Source organism: Mauremys mutica, chromosome 2, assembly GCF_020497125.1.
Source record: "Mauremys mutica isolate MM-2020 ecotype Southern chromosome 2, ASM2049712v1, whole genome shotgun sequence".
In the NCBI taxonomy this organism is placed as follows: Eukaryota; Metazoa; Chordata; order Testudines; family Geoemydidae; genus Mauremys; species Mauremys mutica.
Genome location: NC_059073.1, coordinates 241,526,024 through 241,547,431, shown reverse-complemented (window position 1 = coordinate 241,547,431; position 21,408 = coordinate 241,526,024). Strand labels below are relative to the sequence as shown.

Here is a 21,408-nt window from a genome sequence, read left to right as displayed (position 1 = left end):
CTTCACAGAGATCTTGCCTTTTACTTTTATCCACAATGAAAAACATTTATGATCTTTCTATAAAATATAGACGGAAGCACTATAATGAATTCTGTTCTTCTGAGAAACATGTGTACAGCTCTCATTAAGTTTAACAGATTCACATATTGGCACAGAGAAAATAATATGTTTCAGTGTGTTTAGGCTATGCCACCGAAAGATGCTCATAAGTATTCCGAACATATCAATCTTATGTGCACACTGACCATAACTGATTGTAAAATTGAAAGAGACCTTTTGCATTAGGTGTCTGTAAAAGGAAGCTGCAGTGTTTTCAGCCTACCTTATCAGTGCTAATGTTTTCACTGTAGGTACTCACTGTGATCTGACACCAAACACAATGAAGTCCAGTCAGGCCTTGGTAACATTTTATATTTTTGTGACACTTATCACATTTTGTAGGACAGTTTCCTTCTACCCAGTAGTGGTGCATTACCTATGAAAGAAAAGTGTAGGCGTAGGTAGGAGTGCCAAATTTAACAGCTACATGCCAAAGTAAACGCTACTACAGACTTACATCAGTGTTCTTTTTGGACTTCACATATGTTTTGATACAAGAGGCAGGTGCTCTTGAGACGCAGCGTTCATGGACTGTGTATTTGCAAACTGAAAAGAGAAGCATGTTAAGACTGAGTTAATGCTGTTTCTGACTACATTTCTATGAAAAAAAATGACATTAGTAGAACTCGGTTTCATATCTACTACTACTTAATCAATCCAATCAGTCAATAAAAACTCAAAGTAGGCTGTTTTTTCCATACAATACAAAAGGCCAATTAGTACAGGAAATATTACGCAAGTGAAAAATCCAAGAATGCTCTATCATGGCACAGCAGGAAATGCTTAATTAAATCAGTCCTCACTAAAATTTTTCACAATAATTCCCAAATGACAATAATATTAAAGACAAATTGATGACTGCCAAATGGTTTGGTGTCATTTGCTAGTAGGAAGAAATCTATATTTTACAAACTATAGGCAAGAGAGCAGCTGGTAAGCATGAAAATAAAAGCCAATGAGTTTATGTTATTCTCTCTATTGATTTATAAATCTTAAATGGTTGATTAGTTCATTTCCAGATAGCTATTGTTGTCATGCATTTCATATAATCATCCAAAGTTCAACTCTTGCTTGCCATAACGCTATTCCTATACAGAGAAGCTTCCTTTTCTAAATCCACTACCATCAGTTTTACATACTTGTCTTTATTGACAAACCTTGTCTATAAAGATCACACTAACTATAATGGGGGAATATAAAAGTGCCAGTTTATGATGCAAAGCTCCCCTGACTTCAATTATAAAGCTCTACTCTCATATTTCTGTGATGACTGAATAGTTAACTTTAGTGCATCACTGTGCGTTGATGAGGAAATAATGCTAGTGCTTATAATGACAGCATTGAATAGATTCAACTATTTAAAGCTAAGGATGAATGTCTGCCTGCATCAGATAAGTCTCATGCTTTTGGCCTTGACAGCAATTAAGCACAAAGCACTTCTAAACACCTTGCTTGCACCTACTACACAGACCCAGTGGGAGGTGCAGCCATTAATCAGACAAACTGCAGGGAGTAACATTGTTGATTGTGCCATGGAGAGATGGTGGGGCCCCCTGCAGTTCTCTAGCTGTTGTTTTTCTCCCCCTACACAATTTTAAAAAAAAAAGTGCAATCTATAGCAATGCTTCAAAAATATGTGGGAGGGGAGTCATTTATTAGGTAGAAGGAATGGAGGAGGTTTCAGGAAGATATGGAAGTGTAGGAGTGGTTTCGTAAGAAAAAAAGTCAGGCCCCTTCCTACTTGCTTACTTGAAGAAACTGAAAGGAACCCTTAAGTTCCCTAAAAAATGATCACTACTGAAAAATGATCAATTCAGTGTCAAGCAACATAGCAAGTAAAGAAAAGAGAAGGATATCGCAACAAAAAGAGACAGTCATGGTAAATGCAAATGAGGAAGTTTACGAACAGGAGCACTCTTCTTTTCCAAGGAAGTTTTATTTTCTAGACAGGGAAAGTCCTATTTTCATACTACTGGAGATCTGTGGTTGGCGGCCCATACCCCGGTTGGGGTGACGGGCATGAATGAATGATGAATGATATTTACAACAGAATAGAATATACCTGCCATATGCTGGGATGTAGGCAGTCTGACCTGGTGGTCAGAACAGGAGCCAGGCCTAGTTGTCAGAAGAGAGTTGGAAGGTGGAACTGGAGTCATGGTCAGGAGACAAGAGTCAGAACAGAAATGGAATTGTGGCCAGGAGACAAGCCAGTGATTGGAGCCAAGAGTCAGGGTTCGGAGGAAGGTAGAGGCTAGGGCTGAGGTGCAAACAGGCCTGGGTTGGCACAAAGACAGGTACAGGAAGCAGATATGACACAACTGCAGGCGTAGAACATATTGAGCAGCTGATGTGCTACTGTTGCTACAAGGCTTAAATGATGTCTGGCTCTTCTGTCCAACCAGGGAGCACAGTCACTTAGTGAGAGCTTATTGGGCCCAGACATGCAAATTGTGTTGCCAGGAGACTGTGTCTGGAGCCAGTTGAGTTCCTGACATTACCTCCCCCAGCTCATACCCTGAGGGCTCCTGCTAGGGGCCCTCAGCCTTGGCTTGTCAGAATATCTTTGGTGAAATTCTCAGAAGAGAATGGGAGTGTGAACATTTTCCTCTGGCCCGGTACCCCTTCCAGTCTATCAGATACTGGAGCTTCCCTCTGACCCATCAGGAATCAAGGACCTGATGGATTTCGTATTCTTTCTGCCCCTGGACTATTACGGGGAGTGAAGGAGGGTCTACCCAGTCAGGGAAGGGGTTGTTAACAAACAGCTTGCAGAGGGAAACATGAAAGACAGAGTGAATCTTGATGGATTCTGAGATATGAAGCTTAAAGGGCACTGGGTTTATTTGTTCAATAATCTGAAAAGGATCCAGGTATTGGTGGTCGAGCTTGGTGGAAGGGCGGTCTGTTCTCAAATTTGGGACAAGAGTCCAACCTTTAACCCCTATGGCAAGTTGAGAGATGGCTTGTTGCTTTTGGCTGGCATAATATGATGAGATTCTTTAGATGCAAGTAAGTGCTCTTTGAATTCTTCGTACTGTATATTCATTGAAGCTGAAGGCCTGGGTCTGTGGCTGCTGGGACTGCGCAGCCATCTGGTAGGTCCGGATGAAACTAGGGACGAAAACCAGAATTCACAAAGAATATAGTCTGTTGAGGTGAAGCGTAGGTTGAATTGTTGCATGAGAACCACAGCAGTGGAAGCTAATCATCCTGATGGAAATTCTAAAAACAGTGACAGTACTGCTCCAAGGTCTGCTTGACTCTTTCAGTTTGGCCATTTGTCTGCAGGTGGTAGGCTGTTGAGGTGAAGGGCTCAGTGCCGAAAAGGTGGAGAAATTCCTGCCAGTAATCAAGAAGCAATCCCTATAATAGAGGAGGTTGTGTTGCAGGTGGAAGCTTGAATCCGAGGACACACCAGTGTTTCTTAGAGTCTGACAGACTAGGGCCACAAATGGATCACCTGGGAGCAGAATTAGGATAGTGGTTGTCAGATGTCACTGATGCCCCCACAGACAAAGTGGGAGCATTTAAGGATGGTGGTGAGAGCTTCCTCCTCTGCTTAATGGTACTCGTCCTTCCGAGACAAGATGTCCACCTTCCTTGCTTGTAGTCCCTGGACAGTGTGTAACCATAAAAAGTCAAATCAAGAGAAGAAAAAACACAGCCAATCTGAAATTGGTTGAGTCATCGGGTTGTCTGTAGCTGTTCCAAATTCTTGTGATCTGTCCAGACTTGGACAGGACCATGCCCCCTCCCTTCCTATTCCTCAATGGCAGACCCAAAGGCCAGACGTTCCTCGTCCCTGTGATGGTCTGTCCACCCCACACAAGGCCTGAAGGATTAAGGTGGCTAGTTGGACCAATTAACTGCCCTGGCTGGACCTGGAGGAGAAGTCAGGGAGCAGGTATTAATTAGATGAGGCTCAGCTGGATGAGAACAGGAGGAGCCTGTAATAAAGCCCAGGAGCAGAAAAGGAGACTGCAGAGTAGTCAGCAGTCATGCCCTGGAAAAGGCAGTTGCTAGATTGCTATTTGTTTAAAATGTTTGGAATAAAAAGGGCTATTTTACTCCAATGAATTTGATTATTTGATGTGAAAACCAATATATACAGGATTCATTTCCTAAATGGGACAGCGTTCGCCACTGAAAAAGGTAAATGTCTGATTCTGCCACCTTTATTGACAATTGGTAGTCTCAAGTTCATCAGTACAACTACTTGCTCAGAAGATATGTCAATATACCTTTGATGGGCTACTTTTAACTCAAGAGAAGGAGAAAATGTTTTACAGTGACAGATTTAAAGAGCCCAATCTGATTAATTTATCAAAAAAGAATACTAAAAGGTGATTTGATTACAGTGTGTAAGTACCTTCACAGGGAGAAAATACTGGCTACTGAAGGACTGAAGGCACCCAGCACCCCTTCCTGCACCCCTCCCCCCTGTCCCATCCCTGAGCCCCCTTCTGCACCCAAACTCTCTCCTGGAGCCTGCACCCAGCACCCCACCCCTCACCCCAACCCCGTCTCATCCCTGAGCCCTCTTCTGCACCCAAACCCCTCATCCCTGGCCCCACCCCAGAACCCACACCCCCATCTGGAGCCCACACCCTCTCCCTCACTCCAACCTCACTGAGAATGCATTCCCTCCCTACACCACAAACCCCTCATCCCCAGCCCCAAGCCAGCACACACACCCCAACCCCCCTGCCGCAGCCCAGAGACCCCTCTTGCAGCTTGAACTTTTAATTTCTGGCCCCACACCGGAGCCTGCACCCCCAGCGAGAGCCCTGACTCCCTCCCAGACTCCAACCCGCTACCCCAGCCTGGTGAAAGTTAGTGAGGGTTGAGGAAAGTGAGCAACTGAGGGAGGAGGGGATGGAGTGAATGGAGTGTGTGGCTGGCAGGGCAGGATGTAGGGCCAGGGGCAGGACAAGTGTGTGCAGTTTTGTGCGATTAGAAAGTTGGCAACCCTATTTATGATTGTACAGGAAATCATAGCACCTATGTAAATTGATTGCCAGTCCTAGGAACCTGGTACTTTGAAAATCAGGCCCCAAAATGGTAGATAGAATGAATTATGAGGAAGATTAGAATAACTAAATATGGCTATACAGTACCTGGGCTAGTTGATGACTAAGGAAGAATATGAATAACATAACTATTTACAATTATTTAAAGGGAGAAATACCAGAGAAGGAGAAGAAATATTTAAGGTCACACCACAACCAGGATGTACAGGAAGAAATTAAGCCAAGGTACATTTACGCATAATATAAGAGGAAATGCCCTAATACTGAGGTCATTGTAATACAGAATATGCTCTCAAAGGAGGTTTTGAAAGTCTCACTGTTTGAAGAATTTAAAACTGGTTCAAACAGTCAAGTGTAAAATACAGGAAAAATAATCAATATGGCAGCAGGAGCATGGATACAGAGGATCTAGTAGATCTACTGTGAATGTAACACTTAGTAAGCAGCAGTACTAGAGAATGCTCACTGAAATACATATACTCACAGGAACAGCAGAGACCCTGCTTGCCTACTCCTATTAACATGTTCAAGCAAAGATTACAGTAGGCAGGCTTGTTAAAGTGTTTCAGTCTCCATACATGCTGCCCATCATCCTTCACATTCTGCACAGGACATAAAAGAAACAGATTTCATTTAATGAAATACACAGTGAAATATATAAGTGCCAATAAAAATTGGAGATTGACTCAAGAACAAAAAAGACAAGCTGTTACTTCATTTATTACTTCACACCAGATCACAACATAATCCTTCTAAATATACAGAAACTGATGTGATAATAGATTCATCAGAAGCTCATGGATGTCCATGCATTTCCAAAGCCATGAAGAAAGGTAGACACCAGTAGTTAAGACTGCAACAGATTCCCGTTTATAGATGTAATAAGGCAACTATTTAACTAGATGGGAGTTAGTTCTAAAATATATATTGCTCCAGCTTAACAGCTACAGAATTGTTAAAATTTCAACAGATTGGCTTTACGGGCCTTCAGGGTGTAAAACATACTGTCTGTGGAAATCATATGGTTTGTGTTAAGCAAGAGGTCAGACAATGATCATAATGGTCCCTTCTGGCCCTACTTCCTATGAATCCACATCCTTCTGTCTATCAAAGAACCAATCTCGATTGGGGCTACAGTGGGATTTATATCCCGGACTTTCAGCACTAAAAGAACGAGCCCCTAGTACTTGATCCAAAGGAATAAATCCTCCAGCTGGAAGCAGTAGCAGACTCATAAATCTTGTGTGGACCAGCCACTAGATGGGGATAGACCTAAAATATCCTAGTGTAGATTACACTTATGTTTAAAAAGTGAATGAAAACATGAATGTTTAAAAGATTTCTTCTCCGTTTTAATCAATATAAGCTCCCATTTACAAAACATTCAAACACTATCACTGAGGATTTGGGTTTTTTTGATATTGTAGCTGGTTTTTTTAAAAATGTTTGCTTTGTGCTACTTTCATGGTTGCTAATTATAGTTTGTAATTGTTTGTGTAGATCCCAGGTTCTTTGGCTGGTGTGTTCACAGGCTTCTTTATTTTTCTAAAATTAGTAACTATTAAACTTGTTTTAATAAGCAACTGAGACTCACCTAACATATACCAACAGCCTTATTAAAACTACCTTACATTCTTTTTTGAGACACTAGATGTCAATCTGTATTTATAAGTAACACAGCATGTAACATAATAAAAGTAGTGAATCTCTGTCAGTTAAATACAAACAGCAGGAATTTTTTAAATTTTTGTTCTTTGATTTTTGTGTTCTGTGTGTTCCTATATTGCTGTGAGTGTCCTGGCCATTTCTTTATTAGACATTCTAACCAAGATTACAATTATATAAGGAATACATAATTTCTGATTGAAAATGCAGGGTCTGGACAAATGAACATTCAGGTGACCCAGAAATTTTACTTGTGTGTGCAACAAAAGGCAAAACTCTGCCCAATATTTCTGAATTGCTCCAATTTTCATCCTAGCTTTACAACCAAACCCAAAGAAGGTGTAGCCCAACAATACCATATACCTGACTAAAATATACAACAACACACTGGGCCAAATTCAGACCTGGTGTTGCAGGATGCAACTGAACTTGGCCAATACTGCTGAAGCACTTTCCACTCTGTTGTGTTTTGACACATGCAGAAATGTTATGAAAAAGTAAAGTAAATGAAGATCATCCCTCAATATATTTGTTGGACATGAAAAAAAAATAGCTATGAGTATGGCTGGTTCTTACCCAGTAATTGATTTATGATATCAAAGACCATAAAAATGGGTTTCACAACGCTATGTAACAGCCCTGATTTTGAATGTGCTGTGTGAGGCCTCAGTCACAGTACTGTCAGCGTAATTCAAAGGACATAATGCAACTCAAATGTCATGTAGCTCTATTAGAATTTACACATTAGAGTTACTAGTTAAATTCTGAAAACCATAGTATTGTTCTATTCTTTAAACTCAAGTTATTTGTCACTGAGTCAAAGTCCCTGAGGATTTATTCAACATCATGAAGATAACAATGTCTTTGTAATAAAGAATAGTAAATTAGTGAAATAAGAATTTCTATATCTGGTCCAAAGCCAAACCCTACTTAGACACAACTTTGAATGATTTCTACAAAATACCTACATTAACTAAAGTCCACAGAAGTTGAAATTAGTGGGAATATTTTTGCCTATCGAGACACTTCAGGATCAGACCCTGTGTGTCAGGGCCTCCTTTCTGTAGAGGGAGCAAGAAAGATGCCTAATATTGGACTTTAAGGCTGACAAAGAGTATGGAGGTTTTCCAATATTCCCTGAAGAATCAGAAATAGATTCTGCAGCTGTGGAGTCCCAGAGTCCTGTTGAGGTTCTTCAGGACTGGCAGCTGTACACAGTATGTTTTATTAGATAGAGCTCCATAATTTTAACCCTTATCTTAATACCCCACTCAACACATTTTTTAATATTGTTAAATTTTACTGTACTGAATACATTTCAAGTCTTCTAACAGAGTGACTAGCACTGGAAAATAAAGATTATGTAAATGTTTTCTGAGATAAATAATTACAAACTTTACACACTTTCATTCTAAGACATATTAATGTTGTCAATATATACAGTATTAAGCTAAAAAGCACCTAAAATCCAAACTGATCTTTTTTCTCAAAAAGAAAATTTACTCTGTATTAAAGTTAACATAAAATTATAACCCATAAATACATTTTTTGTTTCACATTAGTTTCATTTTACTTTTTTCAATTTTAAGATTGCCCATTCCATGTGAATGTGCCTCTTCTTATTTGAACAGAACATATGGACTAACTTAGCTGGCATTTTCCTTATCAGAAAAACAAACAAGTCTTGATGTGGGTGTTCTGCCAATTAAAACACTTAACTGTGTTACAGGCTGCAACTGATGCAGAAATCCATTACATAAACACAATGCACTTTTAGAAAATAGCAAATTAAATTTTTGCTCTTGTGCACTGCCAAAAATCAGCAATAAAGTACTGCAGATTTTAAAACTGCCTGGGGGGGAAAGCCCACACAATATGAAACAAACCCCCTCAGTGTAAGACTTTAAATATAAATAAAATCCACATTACTGACACATAGTGCATTGAGTGACATTCAGTCATTTTACTTCCATATCCTGAAACAGAATTTAACAACAAATAGTCATTTAGAAGATCTCAAACCAGGGCAGCTTCAATACAAATTTCTTCCTCAGTTCATTATAATACACTTAAAATGAATCCTCCATATGGCATACACAGACGTTAGCACACAACCGTAACAGTAACATTTTTTCACTCACACCAAGTCTCATGACTGACTATGGTCCTGATCCTACTTTCACAGACGTTAATAGGAGCTTTGTCACTGATTTTAAGACAGAAGAAATGGACCATATATAAGCAACAAACCAAGGAACAGCCAACTCTAAAAATGAAAAAAGTTGCACACAATCACTTGCTATAACACCCTAGACTAGTTTTATGTTAATGCTCATTTATTTTAGTTTTTTAGATATTTATTAGTAATTGTGATTTTGATTAGGAACCAAGGCGCAAGGTTACAGTTTATAAACTGAATTTATAGGTTCTATGCAGGGCGAAGAGCTGCCTCTTTGTCTGCTGGCACATAAACACCTCAGAATTATCAGACACATAGATGAACATAATTTGTCTGGGAAGAGTCACCATGGTTTTTGTAAAAGGAAATCATGCCTCGCCAATCTACTAGAATTCTTTGAGGGGGTCAACAATCATGTGAACAAGGGGGATCCAGTGGATATAGTGTACTTAGATTTTCAGAAAGCCTTTGACAAGGTCCCTCAAAGGCTCTTAAGCAAAGTAAGCTGTGATGGGATAAGAGGGAAGGTCCTCTCATGGATTGGTAACTGGTTAAAAGATAGGAAACAAAGGGTAGAAATAAATGTTCAGTTTTCAGAATGAAGAGAGGCAAACAGTGGTGTCCCCCAAGGGTCTGTACTGGGACCAGTACTATTCAACATATTCTAGGGTGACCAGACAGCAAGTGTGAAAAATTGGGACAGAGGGTGGGAGGTAATAGGTGCCTATATAAGAAAGCCCCAAATATCAGGACTGTGCCTATAAAATCAGGACATCAGGTCACCCTAACATATTCATAAATGATCTGGAAAAAAGGGTAAACAGTGAGGTGGCAAACACTGCAGATGATAGAAAACTATTCAAGATAGTTAAGTCCAAAGCAGACTGCAAAGAGCTACAAAGGGGTCTCTCAAAACTGGGTGACTGAGCAACAAAATGGCAGATAAAATTCAACGTTGATAAATGCAAAGTAATGCACATTGGAAAACATAATCCCAACTATACATATAAAATGATGGGGTCTAAATTAGCTGTTACCACTCAAGAGAGATCTTGGCATCATTGTGGATACTTCTCTGAAAACATCCACTCAATGTGCAGCAGCAGTCAAAAAAGCCAACAGAGTGTTGGGAATAGGAATAGATAATAAGACAGAAAATATCGTATTGCCTCTATATAAATCCATGGTATGCCCATAACTTGAATAGTGCATATGGATGTGGTCACCCCATCTCACAAAAGATATATTGGAATTGGAAAAGGTTCAGAAAAGGGCAACACAAATTATTAGGGGTATGGAACACTTCCATATGAGGAGAGATTAGTAAGATTGGGACTTTCCAGCTTGGAAAAGAGACAACTAAGGGGGGAGGGGATATGACAGAGGTCTATAAAATCATGACTGGTGTGGCAAAAGTAAATAAGGAAGTGTTATTTACTCCTTCTCTTAACACAAGAAATAGGGGTCACCAAATGAAATTAATAGGGAGCAGGTTTAAAACAAACAAAAGGAAGTATTTTTTCACACAACGCACAGGCAACCTGTGGAACTTTTTGCCAGAGGATGTTGTGAAGGCTGAGACTATAACAGGGTTCGAAAAAGAACTAGATACATTCATGGAGGATAGGCCCATTAATGGCTATTAGTCAGGATGGGATAGGAGGGTGTCCCTAGCCTCAGTTTGCCAGAAGTTGGGAAAGGATTGCCTGTTCTGTTCATTCCCTCTGGGGCACCTCACATTGGCCACTGTCAGAAGACAAGATACTGGCTAGATGGACCTTTGGTCTGACCCAGTATGGCCGTTCTTATGTAGGGCCTTTCCCACTATGCAGCAATAGAAGCTATTTATGATTCTGAGGGAGTATTTCCTCCTAGGTAATAACATAGTCCCAGAGTGGGCATTATGTTCTGCTTATTATCTGTTCTATGGACAAATTTTTTGGCAACCAGACAGAGAAATGATGTGAAGGGACATGGTAGGCAGATTATTCCCTAGCTGCCTGCAGTTGTTTGTTTGGTAGTGTGTGGTTTTCTGTTTGTTTTTTAAATGACCTACACAGCTTAAAGACAGAGCTTTTCATGACAAATCGCTCTGTCTGTCAGCCTAAAGTTAGGAGGAAAGGGTCTATCATGCCAAGGAACTCCTCTTTTTAAACACACACACACTCTCTCTCCAGGGAAGGCCTCCCCTCCCCCACAAACTTTTCAACAACTGGGAGGTCCCCTTGTCATTCTGCTACAGTTAGGGCAGGATCAACCTCGCCTGCCAAAGAGATGGGTGGGAGAGGTGCCCATTTCCTACTCCCAACTAATAACGAGAAAAAGGAAGGAGAGGTTACTCACCTTGTGAAGTTCTTTGAGATGGGTATACTATGGGTGCTCTGCTTGTGGTGCACATGTGCCCCATGAATCTTCGAATGGAGATTTTCAGCAGCAGTGCTTGTTCAGCCTGTGCAAGCACTCTCGCTATCCTCATGCCCCTTATCAAAAATATATAGGGCTGCAATAGATGAACTGGCCTCAGTTCCTTCTCTACCACTCAAACCCATGGAGAGGAGACACCAAAGCAGAGGGAAAGGAGGGTGGGTAGTGAAACCCCTCTTAGGGACACCCCTCAGAAAACTTCATGCTCCACTTAAGGTGACTTCCAAGCATTACCCTCTGAAGGAGGTGGAAGCTTCAGAACCAGGTCTAGAACTGTTTGCATAACTGTAGAACCAAAGATAGGATCTGCTCTAGAGGTATGCACTAAAGCATTGCATTTTGAGAAGGTATGATCTGAAGGCCATGTAGCAGCTTTGCAGATTTCTCGGCTAGGAACATCTTTCATTGGGGCAACAGATATGGACTGAGATCTGGTAGCATGAGTTATGATCCTAGGAGGACACAGCACATTAGCAGCTGCCGAGCAGCAGAAATGCAGACGGAAACCCAATTAGAAAGTTTCTGAGTGAACCCTTTAACTTTGTCCACAAAAAGCCTTGGAGAATCTTGAAAAGGTTTAGTTCTGTCCTATTAATAGGACACCTAAGGTGTAAAGGGCAGCATTCCCTAAAGATATTTAGTGTGGAAAACTGGCAGATGAATTGTCTAATTTACACAAAAGTCTGAGACGACTTTGGGTGAGAACTGTGGGAGTCTGTTCACAGAGATACCTTACCCTAAAAGCCAAAATAAGAGAGATCCACTATCAAATCCAACTAATTCACCAACTCTTCAAGCAGAGGTAACTATCACTAAAAAGGTGGTTTTCATGAAAAGGTTTAAAAGGGTGCAGGTAACTAACAACTCAAAGAGAAGTTTCATCTAAGAATTAAGAACTAAGTTCAAGTCCTAAGTTGGAATGGGCTCTTTGACATTCAGGAATAGGTTGGATAACACTTGATGAATCTGGAAGTTACAGGGTCAACAAATACCAAAAAACCTTCCACAAGAGAACAAAATACTGCAATGGCCCCTAGGTGAACTTTAATGGAACTCAAAAGAGATCTCTTTGCTTTAGAGTGAAAAGGTATTCTTAGAATCTCCAAAAGCATCATGTCAACAGGAAAAAGGTAATGGTGAGTGTACCAGTGGTAAAATCTTTTCCATTCCTGAAGGTATGTTTCTTTCTATTGTTCAACAGGACTTCTTGAACCTCTCTGGAACAGGAGAGTTCTAAACCAATGAGTCATCCAAATACCATCTTCTGAGTCAGAGTGGACTGAGGTGACAAACAATCCCCAAATCCTTAGTGGGAAGAATAGGCATCATTGGGAGATAGGTGGAAAAACCACATCTGTCTCAGCCAGGTTAGTGATTAAGATTACAGTGACTATGTCCAGTCTAATTTTTTTTAGAACCCCGAGGATTTCAGGCATTGGAGGAAAGTTATATAGGACACCAAGAAAGGAGAAACGTGTCCCACAGGGACGGTGATCAAGACCTCCCCTCAAGCAGAATTTCACACATTTCCAGTTGACAGTAACAGGGAAAAGGTCTATGTTCAGAAAACCCCAGGTAAGGACTATCTGCCTGAGATAGAACTGTCAAGTTCCCACCCATGATCTTGGGGCGTGAAGCGTCTGCTGAGATCTTTGGGGATAGTGTTTTGGAGGCCAGACAAACCAACTGCTAAGATAAAGATTCACTGGGCTCTGTATTAGTTCCATCACTGACAGTTTATGAACAGAGGGAAGAGGATCTTTTCAATTTATGTAGTACATACTGGGCCAACTAACTCTTGTAAACACAATGAGTGTGATAGAGAGTCCAACAGGGAGGACTCAATATTGATATAGGGTCCTGACCTATGACAAAGCATAGGAATATCTTGTGAGAGGGATTTACCACAACAAGAAAGTACATGTCTTGAAGGTTGAGGGTCATGATATAGTCTCCCAGATCTGGGGATGGAATAACAGCTGTGAGTATTACCATCTTGAATTTCTGTACCTTGATAAAGGTATTCAGCATCCTGAGATCTTGAATTGGCCCTTGTTTTTGGCAACCAGGAAGTATTGCACGAAAATTGTCTTCCTCTGTACTGAGTGGGAACTGGTTCCAGAGCTTCTAAGCAGAGGAGGGACAGAACCTCTTGAGATGGTCCCTGAAAAAGGATGGGGAAGGAGGGTGGTGAGATGAGAGTTCTTCAGACTCTGATTTCTGTTCAGTAGTCTTATTATTATCTGTGTAGACCACCCTCATCTGAATCTGCTCCTTTGAGGGACACTTCAGAGCTAGGATGCACTCAACCTGCTCTGCTCATTGTTACAATCAGTCCTGGATGCCTCCCCCATTCTCTTATGGTCTTCCCCAGTGGCCACATTGGGACCCTTAGCTGTTTACTGCCAACAGGTCTCCAGGGTTCTCAGCACTGTCAGGGAATCCAGTGATCAGCAGTGTTTGATTCCCTCCATTTCCTCTCAGCAGTCTCCATGGCAGAAGGTAGGCTGGTGTTATAATCTCCAAGATTTGACCTGCAACGACCTTCTGAGAGAGCTTGAGTGGCTGTCACTAACTGGGAAGGACTCCTGACAAGTGAGGTAACATTTGAAGCCTGGGGACTTAAGCATTCCGCCAAACAAAACAGTCTTCTTCTTCTAACAGTAGAGAAGGGTGGATGTGGGAGGCAAAAATTTCCATCAATGGAAAAACTAACCCACAAAGAAATACAATATGAACGAAATAAAAGATTAAAGACTTAATTATAAAATAAAATAAAACTATAAGAATAACAAATAAGCAGGTATCTGTGAGCACTGCGAATGGTCCTTCTCTAGCAGGATACTCGAGAAGGAATCAAGCGCAGTTCATATGAGGCATGAGAATAGCTAGGGAGCATGAACGGATCGAATGGGCACTGCTGCTGAAAATCGCTGATAGAAGGCACCTGGGGCGCATGCGCACCTCAAGTGGAGCATCCACAGGGACACTATTCAAAGAAGAAGACAGACTCTCATTAGGCTGGACCCAGGACCATCTACCGTTTTCAGGACATGAAGGGGAGCTACAGGCTTTAGAACTGCCAGTTCAAGTGCAAAATAAACAGGTGTATAATAGACCGGGGAGCACAGGAGGAAGGGAATCTTGCTTCTGTGAGCTTTGCTCCCTCAAAGGCACACCCAAAATTCACCACTACAACACCATTTTTAAATAGGTAGGCTTGCTGCAAAGCCAGTATCTGCCAGCCCTCTACTGTATGCATGGCTTGGAAAGCTACAGACACTTTTTAATGCACAGTACAAATATGGTACAAATAAAAGTGAGCTGTTGATACAATTTGGAGAAATATAATATGCATAATGTATATTTTATTCACAGAGAATGAGCTAGAGTTACTCCTGGTTCTACAACAATGTCTACACCATAAGCCTTGGCAGAAGGCTCCCAAGAAGGAAAGTCTTCCCGAGACAAGGCTGTAATAGTGGAATATGTCTGCAAGCTCCTTTGCAAAAGGCTCTGAGGTCTTAGTGCAGGTGAAAGTGGGCAGCACTGACAACAGACAGTGCATACATTTTTTCCAATAGTTCCTGGTAAAGTCTCCAGGAAGGAATTGAAGCTACTCCCTCTGGTGGTAAATCTAAGAGATAGCAGTGATAGAAATGGCACCTATTGTCTGTTAGGGTGAACACACCCCTCTGACAAGACGACTCATGGGCATCGCATGTGTGAGAACCAATGAATTTTGCCCTGGCAATGGTACACAATCCATGTATGCCTCATTCTTTTAAAAACTCAATTGATAGTTGTGACCTCTCAACCATGAATTGCACATTTAAGGTTGAAATAAAAAACACAATTTATCTTAGTTCTAATTAAAGAAAAGGGCAGAATCTTATAAAATCATAAATTGTTGGGTATCATCCACGAGCATTTTTGCATTTCAATCTAAGAAGGACCACTCACAATACTATGGACCCCAAACAATTCACAACAAATTTGGCAAGACATATTATAATGAATTGTATGAGTTCCAAAACCAGTTCCTGTTCTACATATGTAGGGCTCAAACAACAGACGACAATAACATGTTAGACAGCACAAGAGGAGGCATTTCACACAAACAGGTTGAACTCAGACTAAAGCACTTGATTTCACATTTAACCAAAAAAGGGTAAAATACTTATCTTTTAAATTCTCTGTGGTAATAGCATAATACATTAGATGCATGGGGACATGAATGAATCTCATTCACAAGGAAATGTCCTTATAATTCAATTGTAGCTTTGTCATGCTTGGGTTGTATAGTATTTACCTCACTGAGATGATCAATTCTGTATTTTACAGATGTTCAGTGTCTGTTTCATGAATGTAGGTGTAATGGGTTAAGACTAAAAGGGGTAATTTAAAAAAGAAACGTGATTTGTTTTCAGATTACTTGTGATACAAATAAATATAGGTTACAAGTAAGGCTATGATTTAGTCATGGAGGTCATGGAATCCATGACTTCCAGCGACCTCTGGGACGTCAGCCTGCAGCGGTCTGAATTTGTGGGGGTTTCCCACTGCCTGCAGGGGCAGGGAGCTCCGGGATACCACTGCCACCTCTGGCGGCCCAGGGAGCTCCAAGCCTGCACCTTCCAGCCACCACGGGTGGCGGTGGCACCCCTCAACTCCCAGCTGCCACAGGCATTGGGGTACCTTGTAGCTTACGGCTGTCACAGGCAGCAGGGGGACCCCCAAGCTCCTGGCCACTGCAGACCCTCAGAGCTTTGGGTGGTGGGGGTACCCCACAGCCCCCGGCCCCCACGGGTGGCAGGGGAACCCCTGGAGCTTCCAGGGTACCCCGCAGGCCCCAGCTGCTGCAGGCAGCAGGGGCCTCGCAGCTCCTAGCTACTCTGCAGCTGCCCCGCTGCAGGTGGTGTGGGGACCTGCTTATCCCCACTTTGTCACAGATATTTTTAGTAAAAGTCAAGGACAAGTCACAGTTTCCGTGAATTTTTCTTTATTGCCCGTGACTTTCACTAAAAATATCCATGACAAAATCTTAGCCTTAGTTATAAGGCATTTCTTCCTGTTGAATTTCTCTCTTACTATATAGAAAAGCAAAGCAGATCCTTTCTGAGTTGCAACAAAATAGCAGCTGTGGTGCAATTATGACATCTAGTGGCAATCAAGAGGAGAGCAAATGTAAAATATTCAGCTCCAAAATCCCTTGGCTTTTGTATGCAGTGGTAGTGTAGACATGTCGGTCCCAGGGAATTAGAGAGAAAAAGTGTGTGAGGTAATATCTTTTATTGGCCAAATTCTGTTGGTGAAAGACACAAACTCTTGAGCTTACACAGAGCTCTTCTTCAGGTTTGGGAAACTTAATCAGAGTGGCACAGCTAAAAACAAAAAGGACCAGATTATTTAGCATGGTAGTTAACACTTATTTGAAGGGACCACTCAGGGTGAAGTGGCCCATCACACAGGGAGAAAAGGATGGGTGGGAGGGGAAGCAGGTGGAGTGTGGGGGAGTTGGTTAGTGGGTTACAGATTGTTATAATAAGCCATAAAACCAGTATCTCTAGTCAGTCCATGATTTTTAGTGTCTAGAAGAGTTATGCATTTATGCTTCCAGGCTCAACTTTTGAAAGTGTTGTACAGGTTTCCGTTGAGAATGAGGACTGATCAGCCAGTTATAGAGTGATCACTTTGTGAAAAGTGATCACCCATAGGCAGGGCTGCCCAGAGGATTCAGGGGGCCTGGGGCAAAGCAATTTCAGGGGCCCCTTCCATAAAAAAAAGTTGCAATACTATAGAACACTATATTCTCGTGAGGGCCTCTGTGAGGCCCAAGGCAAATTGCCCCACTTGCCTCCCTGCCCTCCTCAGGGAAGCCCTGGGAAAAATAAACATTTAAAAACCTTCCGCATCTCGGCACAAACCCAGTTTTGAGAAAACTTCTTTTCAAGTCACCTTTACAAGGTACCACTGGTTCTCAGCATCAGCTAGTGCTAAAAGGCACTAAAGCTCATTAAAAGGGTTGGACAAATATTTTCTGTCAAAACCTTTTTCGGATCAAAAAGTAGAGGTTTTTAAAAAGCAGAAAAAATCACAGACAATGTCTGCTTTCCTTCGAAATGTGCTGTGGGTTTTTTAATTGAAAAGCTGAAATTAGTCTGCCAAAACCTGAACTCGGTTTGGGGTTTCAGAAGCAAAATATTTGCTGCTTGCTGTGTTTGTTTGAAGAAACAATAAAAAAATTCTGCTTAAAAAAAAATCCAAAACTTTTGAACCACCTCAGTTTGTGACCAAACGCCTGAGCCCATCCAGTCAGAGATTCTTCCAGGTTTCTGATACTCTGCTGGCTTCCTTGACTCATATCTGTCTCCATAACTTTGGGTTCATTTATCTTAGAACATAAGAATGGCCATACTGGGTCAGACCAAAGGTCCATCCAGCCCAATATCCTGTCTACTGACAGTGGCCAATGCCAAGTGCCCCAGAGGAAGTAAACCTAACAGGTAATGGTCAAGTGATCATTCTCCTGCCATCCATCTCCACCCTCTGACAAACAGAGGCTAGGGACACCATTCCTTACCCATCCTGGCTAATAGCCATTAATGGACTTAACCTCCATGCATTTATCTGTTTCCCACAGACTGGCTCAATGGAGTCCCTCACAAACTGGAGACGGTTACTGTGGGTTTGTCTTTAGTATAGACTATGTACATACTCCACAAACTGAACATTTGAGCTTGTTCCAGAATCTGGGATGCGCCTATGCTGTGAAAACTGAAATGCTCAAAATAGCACATGCATGTGATTGGACACGGGGTGCTAAAATTAAATTAACCCAGAGGTTCTCAAACTATGGGTTGGGACCCCTCAGGGGGTCATGAGGTTATTACTGGGGTCGTCAGCTGTCAGCCTCCACCTCAAACCCTGCTTTGCCTCCAGCATTTATAATAGTGTTAAACATATAAAAAAGTGTTTTTAATTTATAAGGGGGGGGGGTCACACTCAGACATTTGGTATGTGAAAGGGGTCACCAGTACAAAAGTTTGAAAACCACTGAATTAACCCCTCTGGAGCCTCGGGGAATGCAGGGGAGTGGGATCTCCCTTGGTAGGGTTGGGAAGGAGGTAGGTGATGTAGGATATTGCTCTTCTCATGTGATCCCTCCCTCACGGAAAAGATAACAGCTTGGCTCTTTGTGTTAAATAGCTGTCTGCAAGCCTCAAACTGCTGAATGAGCTTTAGTGTAGGGAAGGCTGTGCCTCCCCAAACAGCCTGGCCCTGCTCCCTATCTGACCCCCACCCACTTCCTGCCCCCCCGACTGCCCTCCTCAGAATCCCCGACCCATCCTGCTCCTTGTCCCCTCCCCACCCCCCTGAGATCCCCTCCCCAACCACCACCCCGGGACCCCACCCCCCACCAATCTCTCCGTTCCCTGTCCCCTGACTGCCCCAACCCCTATCCCCCCGCTGAGTCCTGACAGACCCCTGGAATGCCCACAATCGGACCCCCCTTTCCCCGTCCCCTGACCAACCCCCCAGAACTTCTGCCCCCTTCCTGTCCCTTATCCAACCCTCCCCGGCCCCAACCCCCTGCCATGCTGCTTACCCCTGCCTCCCCCGTCTCCCGGAGCCTCAGCGTGCCGCGTCCATGAATGGCCCTGGACAGCGCTGCAGCAGCGTGGCTCCAGTGGGGCCCCGAAGCTCACAGCCCCGCCCCCTTACCATGCGGCTACGAGCAGGGTAGAGCTCATGCCCCGCTGGAGCCATGCCGCTTTAGCTTTGTCCAGGGACGCTTCTGTATGTGGTGCGCTGAGGCGCCGGGGGATGGGGGGAAGGCGGAGGCGGGGCCAGAGCATTCTCTTGGGGGCCCCTGCGGGGCCCAGGGCAAATTGCCCCACTCCCCACCCCCCCACCCCCGGGCGGCCCTGCCCATAGGTGACTGGTTGTTTGTCTTTTATCATTTTCCTGTGAGTTCATTAGAGAGCATAGCAGTTGTCTAGTTTCACCCACATAGGTGTCATTGGGGCATTTAGTGCACTGGATGAGGTACACCACATGTTGTGATAGGCAAGTGTAGGACACATGGATCTTGAAAGGTGTGTTGTGGAAGGGTGTTGATCATTGTAGCAGTGGAGATATGTTTGCATCTGCTGTTTTGGCAGGGTCTGGTGCCACTTTGAGTTGGTGTGTTCTGGTCTGTAGGGAGCTTGCTCCAGATGATGAGCTTGCAGAGACTGGGGTTTTTTTGAAGGCCAGAAGAGAGGGGTCAGCTGTGTTGCTGTAGCTGTGTCAACTCCAGGATATTAGACAGACAGGATGGGTGAGGTCATATATTTTATTGGACCAACTTCGATTTGTGAGCGAGGCCAACTAGAAGAGTTCTATGCAACTCGAAAGTTTGTCTCTCACCAACAGAAGTTGGTTCAATTAAATTATATTACCTGACCCACTTTGTATCTCTAGGCTTTTGAAAGTAAATCTAGTGCTTGTAAAAGTTGTTAGCCTATTGGCCTTCCTTTTGTGGGCCCATCCATAGAAATGACAGTAACCCCGTGCCCACAAAAGAAAAGGCACCAAACACAAATAGGTATAAACTGACAAATCAAAAGTGAAATCATGGGGATGTGAACAAAGGTATAATAAAAACGTGCTAGTACAGGACAGCAAGCAGAGTATTCCAGACAATGCCAACTTCTCCACACAGAGTTCCAAGGAGTAACTGGACACCACCCAATGGAATTCTGCCCAGATGTCTGAATAAATGAGGGCAAGAATAATTGTCTCAAAATTACACAGAATCTCTCTGTGACTGACCTTCCTTCTTCTGGAACTATATATGGCAAATGGGAACACAAGAAGGTGATTAATGAGGAGGTACCTGAACTTGGTGGGGTCTTGGATGGGTCAGACAGGTGGGGAGGAAGAGGGGAAGAAACACTGCCAGAAACTCAGAAGGAAGTACTGGAGGAGAAGAATAGGGGCTTCAGCCTGGCACTTGGGAAGTAAGTGTGTGTTACAGGGTCCTAATCTCATTGCAGAAAGAGTAGGTATCAGGGTACTCTTGTTCTGTGAAGGAATCACCAACTAACTGCCCAGAAGGTTGCAGAACAAGGCTGGAGTGGAGGCACCCCAAAAGGGGAATCTCGCTCTCCATGAGAGACTGTCAGGGCCCGAGATAGAGGCCCTCCCCTTGGCACAGCAATGGCCCACCCCTCAGTCACAGGGGAGAAGCCACAAAGAAACCAGCATTAAAATCAGGACAAACAAAACACAAAAGTCTAGGACTGGTAGTGGGATTAAATGATTAACCACATTGTACAAGCGGAGGATACTAATCAGAGAACCTCAGATGACACCCACTGCTCAGAGAAAAGATCACAGGAATCAGGGGACATAGCTCATTGGAACTCTGCCCAGATATAGAAATGGAGGAGTGAAAGGAAAATGGCCATACGGGCCCAGAAAGTCTCCCAGTGCTTGAGCTTCTAGATGGAAAACTTGGCCAAGGCCAGGAAGAAGTTCTAGAGACATAATCCACTCTATGCAGTCCTGAGGGTGATTAAGCTACACTGTCTGCACCTATGAATTTAGCAATGTGTTGTCCCATCTAAAGTATCTCTCATGTAAGGGGCTTCCAACACTCCACTTTGGAGATTACTCCAAATCCTAACTGATCTTAACAGTCAGGAAGCTGAAAATGACATCACAAATCACTGGCAGAGCTAAGAACAGAACCCATGGCCAATTACTACATTCCCCACCTTTGATTTCTTGTAGCTTTTCATACACTGTCTATCAAATCAACGGAAGAAATACTAAGCGCAGGCTAGGGTCAGGTCTACAATATAAACTTCCATTAGTATAACTACCTCACTCAGGGGTGTGAAAAATCCAGACCTGAGTAACGCCATTATCCTGACCTAAGCCATGGTGTAGACATTGCTACGTTGACAGGAGGGCTTCTCCCATTGATACAGAGTTACCACTTCTTGAAGAGGTGGATTA

At 42.8% G+C, this 21,408-nt stretch overlaps 1 protein-coding gene across 2 annotated transcripts in view; it reads right to left on the bottom strand.

Moving 5' to 3' along the window:
* Positions 1 to 21,408, bottom strand: part of DGKB (diacylglycerol kinase beta) — a 534,249-nt gene that overhangs the window by 348,342 nt on the left and 164,499 nt on the right. For both annotated transcript variants that reach the window (XM_045008243.1, XM_045008242.1), the window contains 3 exons: positions 5,617 to 5,734; positions 557 to 645; positions 359 to 475 (listed from right to left, as the gene is read on the bottom strand). In XM_045008243.1, coding sequence (XP_044864178.1) covers positions 359 to 475; positions 557 to 645; positions 5,617 to 5,734 — 324 coding nt within the window. The remainder of the gene's footprint in view (positions 1 to 358; positions 476 to 556; positions 646 to 5,616; positions 5,735 to 21,408) is intronic.